At 40.1% G+C, this 9306-nt stretch overlaps 1 protein-coding gene across 1 annotated transcript; it reads left to right on the forward strand.

Moving 5' to 3' along the window:
- The first annotated feature begins 2530 nt into the window (after positions 1-2530).
- si:ch211-220m17.5 (guanylin family protein) lies at positions 2531-3584 on the forward strand. Its single transcript, XM_022222392.2, has 3 exons — positions 2531-2677; positions 2857-3049; positions 3160-3584. The coding sequence occupies exons 1-3, from the start codon at positions 2603-2605 to the stop codon at positions 3216-3218; spliced, it is 327 nt and encodes a 108-aa protein (XP_022078084.1). The 5' UTR covers positions 2531-2602; the 3' UTR covers positions 3219-3584.
- Positions 3585-9306: the final 5722 nt, after the last annotated feature.

Genomic DNA, 9306 nt, shown 5'->3' on the forward strand with positions numbered 1-9306 from the left:
ATGCTTCACAATGCCTGGTCATAAATGCGGCAATAAAACAATAGTGGATTCAATACCGTAAGTCAAAGAGGAACTACTCGGCTTGTTTTTTAAAACTGTAAATATAATCACAGAGATCTGTCAAATCAACTTATTTCCCTGCTTTGATATGAAAGTTTGGTTCAATAGAATCCTTTTAAAGTTGCTCCAACAATTGCAATGTATGATGACAGGTCTTACTGCTATACACTGCTGTCAAGTGGATGAAAAATGAATCTAATATATAAATACCAAAAACAACAGTTCCTCAAATCATGTCCTGAGGAAATCCCCAAAGACCCCCATTTTTATTGTCGAAATACACAGAATGGTACAGAAGAAAAAAATAAAACAGCTCACTAACACTTACACGTTTCCTATGTTGTGATTAGCCAGGAATGAGGAGGACACAGGCACTCTCAAAAACAGCTGGAGTGATTTCACTGAGCTTCAGAACTGTCCTTCATGAAATATGAGTGATGTCACGTCACAGAGGATTTGTTCGTCTCTATGTACAGTCCATGGTCACTCCATGGAGTGGTGGTCAGCTGCATCACTTTGTGGGGATGGCAGTGAATAGTTGCATTAGCAAACACTAGCAATATTACTATACATTGTTTTTATTAGGTTTTGTAAAGAATCCAAATTTAATAACCATACACTTTTTATTGTTAGTTTGGGTTTCTTCAAGAGGACTGACAATCATTAAAAAAGGAGACAAACAATAAAAACAACCCCACCATACATTTCCTAAAACCACTTGATAAACCGCAGTTTCAGACTGCACTAATTAAATTCTGCACAATCAGATTTCTTCAGTCTCAATCACCAGTTCTATCTGAGACCAATAAAAGTTTGATGCCGTCAGCAGCATTGAGATGCACTGTGCCACTCTGGGTAGATAGATCCCTCATGCTCTGCGTAAAAAATTGTGCTTAATGAGCTCATCAAAAACCCTCCCACATGTGTTGCTGGCGTGCCACACCCTCACTCTGTTGTGTGTGGGGTTGCACATTTGGTGCCACTCTGAAGCGAAATCAATTGATTTTTTTCACAGCCCACCCCTACTGTCCTTGAGATGTGCAGCAATTAGACGGTTTGTTAGTTTTAACACTGGAAGGTCACAGGTTTGCCTTCTGCCTCTATCGATGTGTCTGTCTGTGTTGAAGTGCTGCTGACCACTAAAAGGACAAGGCTATAGCCTGCAGGGGAATATCTCGATAGACGTTTGCTGTTTGCAGCAGCTCAGTACAAACTCTTTTCCAATTTATGATTCACCCTCCCATGTTGTTCTACACCCTCAGTGTCCGGCTGGCCTAACAACCTCTCATGCTTATATATTACACTCCTTTCAAATAATTAATGCAGTTCTGCCCAGGCTTAAGGAGTAAATGCATAAATTGCATGTTGTGTTTTCTGCAGCAGAAGCAGAAAAGCTCAAGCACCAGCATTCAGTAAATGCTTTGCATATTCTGAACGACAGACTAATGAGCACTCTGCAGGCATCTCATGTGGAATGGAATTATATTTGCATACAGGTTTGTTTGCGCCTAGTTAGATGCTTTTTGGTGTGTTTTTGTTCATAAGAAAGGCACAGATATGAGAGTAGAGCATTTAACACAGAATTTATTAACCATTTCCTGTGAAAAACAACACACTGATCAGCCACAAGATGAAAACCATGTGCCTAATACTGTTCTGGGCATATTAAAAGACATGGAAGCTCTGGGGGTGTCCTGTGGTGACATTGGCAGTGGATTGTTCAGGTCCTGTCAGTGTTAGTGGGGACTTCGTGGATAGGGATTGTTCTAGTACATTCTGTGATGTTCAATAGGACAGGGATCTGGAGGAGTTGGAAGCCAGGTCAACACCTTGAGCTCTTGATTATGTTCCTTGAGCTGTTCCACAGTAGTTTTTCTATTGTGGCAAAATCCACTGTCCTGCCAGGGTGGGTCGCTGAAGTCGGGGAGTTCTGTTGCCATTGAAGGTTCCTTGTTCTGCAGCAGTAGGTAAGTGGTCTGTGTCAAAGCAAGCTGAATCCAAGGCCTCCTAGCAAAATATTGCATTGCCTTGTGAAGCCTAAATAAAATAAACTATGCACATTTGAAAATGTAAGACTTGTACTATTTTTATCCGAGACTATCAGACATGTCCTGATTTCAAACAAAGTCCAGTAATTAGCATTGGTGTGAGCAACCAGACTTTCTAACAATAAGCTGGTGTGGCCTCAGTGGGGCTGGTGGTAACTCTTTAACCCACCAGAGGTGTGATCAGCTTAGATCAGAGCAGGAAGTGAGCCAGAGATCATAAAACTAATCAGACAGGTGATAAGGTCAAAGCAGGATTTATGAATTCCCTTGAACAGTCTTGTGAACCCTCATCATTACTTATTAACCCGTGAGAAAAACTTTGCCCAGCCCTTTTTACCAAATTTAGTCATATGACTGCTGGGCTGTAGGGCACGACGGTTTAAAAGGAGGCTTGTGGACTGAGGGAAAGCAGACACACTGAGCTGAGCACCAGCTGAGCACATCCACAACCAGAGACACAGAGACTGCAACACAACCTGCTCTTAACTCTCATCATGAAGGCCACACTTGCCACCGTCGCTCTCCTCGTCCTGGCTTTCGGCTGGACCTCTGAGGCTGTACAAGTTGAAGTAAGTTGTTTATGATGAGACTGACAGCCTGGACATTTACTGCTCATTCGAAAAGGCAGTGCCAAAAATACAACAAACCTGATGTGAATTGTTCACTGTTGCATCATCTTTTTATTATCTGTATTAGCAAACTGATCTTTAAGGTTAAGTTCTTTAATATCAACGTGTGTTTCTTTCAGGAGAATGGATTTTCCTTCTCACTGGAGGCCGTTAGGAGGCTTCAGGAACTGACAGCGGGAAGCTTTGGGACCGCACAACAAAACCCACGATTCAGGTCGAGCGCCGTGCCCCTCTGTGCTGACCCCATGCTGCCCCAGGAGCTGCTGCCCCTCTGTAAGCAGAGAGGAGCCTCCTCATCTCTCTCCAGATTAGGTAAGACGATGGTCAACACAACAGCCCGTCTGAATTATAAAGAGGTCATGAATATTAAATTGCAGGTGATTCCTGGTAGCTGATGTTCTCCGTTTTTCTCTGTATTCTAGCTGCGGTTCCTATGGACATCTGTGAGATCTGTGCTTTCGCCGCCTGCACTGGCTGCTAAACAAACACAGCAAGCCAGAAACGTCGAGCCCCACTGAAGCCTTGTGATTTATTTTCATTCTACTGATAATACCTGCACTGATAAGAAAATATCATTATCCCTGAATTTCTGGCTCTCATTTGGCACATGCTACACTTTGGAATCATTGTTAAACCAAACATGACCCAAAAAAAGAAAAAAATTGACAAAGTGACGAACGTCGTTTTCAAACTGTTACTTTACTAATGTACTTTCATTTTTCTGCCACCAGCTCTTTATCCTGCATTTTATTTTGGATTTTTTTTATTGTTTGTTACATTTCTATCATGCCTTGCTTTTTGTATATTTAAAGAGATGTTTTCTTTTTTCATTTTTCTGCTTTTTTATGAATGTTGTTTGAAATAAAAAGCCTTCATTGACATAGCATGTGTTTACTGTGCTCTTTCCTACAAATGCAAACACTCTTGTTATGTACTATTCGTTCATAAAACCATTAATGGTTTACCATCACAATATATTAAAAGCATGTTTTCTGACAACAAGTCAACAGGGCTTTTTCAGTTTCAAATCCTGTCTAAATTAAATGCTCACCTTTTTCCCTTGTTTTTAGTTCTTCCTGAAGCTGCTCTAGTCATGCCCACTCTTTTCTATTTATTACCCTGCTACTAGATGTTTTTATCGATTGGTTCTCTGATTTTGTTTTGCATTTTACTCATTTGCCAGTATAGTTCAATTTCTTATTTGTATTTACCTTTTCCTGCTCATATGGTAATCTTCACGTGTTGATCCTTGTTATCGTCTCCATGCATTTGTATTCACTATTATATGTTGTAAATGATGTGTCCTCGCTTATCTATAACAAAACAAAATCCTAGGGCCATAACTTTAGCTCTAAATAAGGCAGATTAATCTCCATAACTAATAATACTCTAAGATCTTAACCTTAGTATTTATTATGGTCAGGTAAGGCTATAATTTATGTAATTTTTCCAGAAAACACTGTGGGGTCTGAAACTCAATATTTAACTATGTTAGGTTCTTTTGTAACAACAGTCTTAATTTTCTACTGGACAATGCTTTTACAGAATACACTAAATAAATAACAGTGTCTTGATATGATGTATTCAATTCAATTAAAAAATTTCCTTTGTCCCTCGTGGGCGATTCAAGGCATGCAGAGCAGTTGGACGTTGGACACACAACAGTAGCAACAACTGTACATAGTAGCAGCCTTGTGGTAATTAAAATAAGATAAATAAAATGATCTTTTTCTAAAAAAAAAAAAAAAAGTGGAATATGCTAAAATATGGCATCCAAATCATCACTGACTTTGGAAACTTCACACTGAACTTAAAGCAACTCTGATCCCGTGGCTGTTCACTCTTCCTCCAGAGTCTGGGACCTTAATGTACAAAAGAAATGCAACACTGACTTTCATCTAAAAAGAGGACTTTGGACCACTTAACAATAGTTCAGTTCTTTGTCTTCTTGACCCAGAGAATACACTTGATGTTTTTGGGTGTTCAGGAATTTGACACTTGTAGCCCATTTCCTGGACACGTCTGTGTGTGGCAGCTCTGGATGTTCTTGCTTTAAGAAAATTGAAGTTTTTCGTAGACATTTAGAATTAATTAGTTGATTACAACTCCTCTTAGGACTGTTTGGGAATTTTTTGGGTTCGTGATTGACATGTCAGTGGCTGTCTGTGAAATATTCTAATATTCTGAGATTGATTTGGGGGATTTTTATGATCTTTGAGCTATTATCATCAAAGTTAAAACAAATAAAGGCTGACAATATTTCAATTTATGTGTAAGGAATCTAGAATGTTTATGATTTTTACTTTGAGCAGTGTCTGATGAAAACTAGAACTGTACTCTAACTATATTAGACACACTTGTAACTGGGCCAGAATCACTCTCAGCTCATCCTAGGAGGGTTTGCTAAGCATGCATCAATTTGTATATTAACATTCATACACTGACAGGTCCTTACAGGGGATCTTTGGCAGTATCTGCAGAAGTAGTTGCTCCTTTGCTCCATGTATTTTTACCCTTCAGGGCATTGTGTGTTTTCAAACCACTGCACAGGCTCCAGCATCATTAGCACTACTTATATCTGCAACACGACAGCTGCCAATGCCCCCTTCACCCCCTTCACCTTCACTTCAGACTCAGATACGCTGTATATCTAGTTTCAGTGCTGTGAATAGTTAATATTATAGCTATACTAACTCATTATACATGCTGTCAGTCTGGGGCACCAGTGGACTCTCAACATACCAGGTCTGACACCTGCAATACAGTATACTCACAGCCTTGATGCATGAAGCTGCATAATTAAAGCAATAATGTGATGCCAGCAAAGTGAACTCTGGCTGCTTCATATTAAATAGGGAATATCCCATTTTCTTGATTTTATTTACTTTTTAATTTTCTTTTACCCAAAAATAGTCTTAGGTAAGAAAGCATTACATTAACTTGAAGATATAAAAGTCAAAGAGAGGTCCTGTAGATGTTTTGAACCACAGACATACAGGCAATTGTGAAAAAAACTAACAGAACAAAGCCGTGTTCTTAACGTCATTAAGTCACTCTGGCATTATATGGTAAATGGTTGTATTTATATAGCGCTTTCATCCAAAGCGCTTTACATGACACGTCACATTCACCCATTCACACACTGATGGCGGAAGCTGCCACGCAAGGCGCTAACCACAACCCACCAGGAGCAATTAGGGGTTCGGTGTCTTGCTCAGGGACACCTCGACATGAGCTCGACGGGCCGAGGATCGAACTGCGAACCTTGCAGTTACAAGACGGCCACTCTACCCACTGACCCATGCCACTCATGCCATTATATGAAGACACTAAAGACACTGAGACAGATTAAATCCACAGAATCTACTCCACAAGTAGAGTGGAAAACAGAGCTGGTGTATTAAAGGCAAAGAGTGATCTCGCCAAGTTAACTGATGAATAAAAGCTTTTCATGGATTTTGTTTTTAATTGTATCCTGATTTTATATTTTGTGCCTCATAGCCTCACACGGCACTGTAGTTAGTTATCAGTTGCATAATGTGTGTTCAGTGAAAAAATCAATAAAAATGAATCACAATGTGTATTGATTTTTCAAACAATACATGTCTAGTTACTTAATAGTTGGTATTCACTGCTATCTCATCTGCAGTGGTGGGCCGTCAGGGCCTGTAAGGCCTTCTCTGCTGGCCTAAAAAATATCTAAATCACAGACTGATGTTTATTATATTTTGTCCGTAAATACTTGTTAAATAATTCCAAATAGTCTGTCCACTTCGCTTCATAGCTTTTCCTCTGGTTGTGCTGCTTCCAGACATCCATCCATCCTCTATACACCGCTTTATCCTCACTAGGGTCGCGGGGGGTGCTGGAGCCTATCTCAGCTGACTCGGGCGAAGGCAGGGGACACCCTGGACAGGTCGCCAGTCTTTCGCAGGGCTATATATACAGACAAACAATCACACTCACATTCACACCTACGGGCAATTTAGAGTAATCAATTAACCTCAGCATATTTTTGGACTGTGGGAGGAAGCCGGAGTGCCCGGAGAAAACCCACGCATGCTCAGGGAGAACATGCAAACTCAATGCAGAAAGATCCCAGGCCCACTGCTTCCAGACATGTATTTTCATATAAAAGCATTTAGCCAATCACATTTCATCCATTATTTGTTGCTAGGCAGGGTCAAAGTCAAAGAAATCTGCCTGGAGGCCTTCAGAATCAGTTCTGCGGGCCTTCCAGCAGAAAATAACCGTCAATTAAACTGTTGCTTCAGCCAATCAGATTTTGAGTTGGTGACACCAAGGCCCTCTAGCAGGCGTACGGTGACATCAGCGTATTTGCACCCTTTGATTGGATCATCAGAGAGTTTACTTGCCAGAGCTAGTGAACTGCATCTTGAATTCTTCTTGAATTATTGCTTTTAATTCTTCTAAATTCTTTGGTTTAGGCTTTGAAACAGACCTTTTCATAATTCATCGCAGAGATTCAATGGGGCTCATGCTGAGGACTGAAGAATTTTTAAAGAGTTTTTAAGATTTGTTCTGCATTTTGGCTGTGACTGTACTGAAAGAAATTACATTTGAAGACTTAAGAGTGATTGTTAATGCACTATTTCACAAATGCAAGAGCTGTCCGAAAGCGTTTTTCCACTACTGTACAGACAAACAAGCACATTTGCATTCGTAAATTACCAACTGACCTCGGCATGTTTGTGGATTGTGGGCAGAAGCTGGAGTACCTGGAGATGCACATGGAGAACATGCAAACTCCATGCAGGAAGATCCCAGGAAAGCCGGGACGCAAAACAGGGATGTTCTAGCAGCAAGGTGAAAGCACTAAGCACCAAGCCACTGTGCAGCCCTTGCTAAAAAGCTTTGTAGTTTCTTTCTTTGAGAATTTATTTGCTGTCACTTGGTTTTTAGTATTGTTTTATTTCAATTGAATTCAGTCACAGTACAGTATAGCCAACCAGTTCATTACATATATTCCTTAAGGCACTTCACAGAGATTCTACTCAGGGCCGGCCCTAGGACTTTGGTGGCCCTAAGCAAGATTTTTTTTTGTGGCCCCAAAACATGCACAGGGCAACTACCAAATCACGTGCACAGCTTGTAATTGGGTTAAAACACACATGCACATGATTATTCAGCTCACTCCTGAACTTCCTTTTTGGAGCCATGATGCCATCTCTAGTGCTACTGCTTTTCCATCTGTGGCTTCTCCAGACCAATGTAATCGATCAAGTTTGAAACGGTGCCGTGGTGTCACAGTAGCCTAACTTACACACGAAGCATGGAGTCACCAACTGACTGCTGGTTTATTTTTTCTTTCCTGTATTTTTCCCGTATAGTTTTCTAATAAGCCAGTTTAAATTGATATGTTACCATGATGATTTATGTTTTATTGGAATAAAGACAGGCATGGGCGTAACCACCATCTCAGAAGTGAGGGGGACAGATTTTTCATTCTCTTACATTTAATTGCACCGTCCGTAGTGGCTAAAGAACCACATAATCCCTAACAGCCACAGTGCAATACCAGGGGACCAACTAGGCTAGTTCTTTAAACTATAAAGTATAAAACTTTAAACTATAAAATCTAAAGTTTTAGTGGCCAAACTCTAGTTGAGTTGACAACAGTGTCCCTTGAACATCTACTGGACGAGTAGCCAAAGGTGCCAAACACTGAACATGAAATGATCAGTACTGCCTGGTTTCTCCCTGCAATAGATATCTTATTTTCAGGAAGTTATAATCTCTCCTTACCTGTAAAGACCCTACATCCTTGTCCCTGCTGCTGGCCTCTGATCCATCTCCTCCCTGACTCTGCTCTTTCTGTTATGGCAATAAACATAAAAAATGTGGTAAGAAAAATTCTGAAATAGCATTAGGAAGAGTAAAAATTGCAGTAGAATTTAACCTCAAAATCACTTTAACCCATAGATACATATTTTTTCTCAGCCACTTATATATATATATATATTTTTTCACCTCTGCAGACCCTGCATGGTCAACATTACTGCCGCCTCTGGTCCATCTCCTGCCTTATGGAAATAATCATTAAAAAAATCTGAAAATCAAAATTCTGAGATAGAATTAGAAAGAGAAGGAGTAAAAAACAGTTGTAAATTTATACCATAGATAGCCTATTCTTTTTTCTCCTCCCTGACTCTCCTCTTTTGGGACCAAAAGACTTAAACACATGGAGAGCAATTGTGAGCACATCTTCTGCCCAGAAATGAAAGAGGACTGGGTTTATTCCAAGAACAAATTAATTAGCAGTAATGTAACAGAGGCAACAACATTTAAATTATTGTTAACTAGCTTAACATATTGATATATTGCCACGTTTTACCTTGTAATCATTTAGCTAACAAGTCTAACATTGTTTGCATCCAACAAGGTCACACAACTTACACGGTTTGTTTGGAAAAAAACTGTGTAAAGTTTTTTGCTTCTTGCTGGCCCTGGCTGGTTTGCTAAACATTACTCCAGACGCACGTTCAGCACTGCTCAGCACAGCAGCATGTCTCCTCTGAACACTAGAGTGCCTATATAATGAGAGTGGC

Source organism: Acanthochromis polyacanthus, chromosome 5 (assembly GCF_021347895.1).
Source record: "Acanthochromis polyacanthus isolate Apoly-LR-REF ecotype Palm Island chromosome 5, KAUST_Apoly_ChrSc, whole genome shotgun sequence".
Classification (NCBI taxonomy): domain Eukaryota; kingdom Metazoa; phylum Chordata; class Actinopteri; family Pomacentridae; genus Acanthochromis; species Acanthochromis polyacanthus.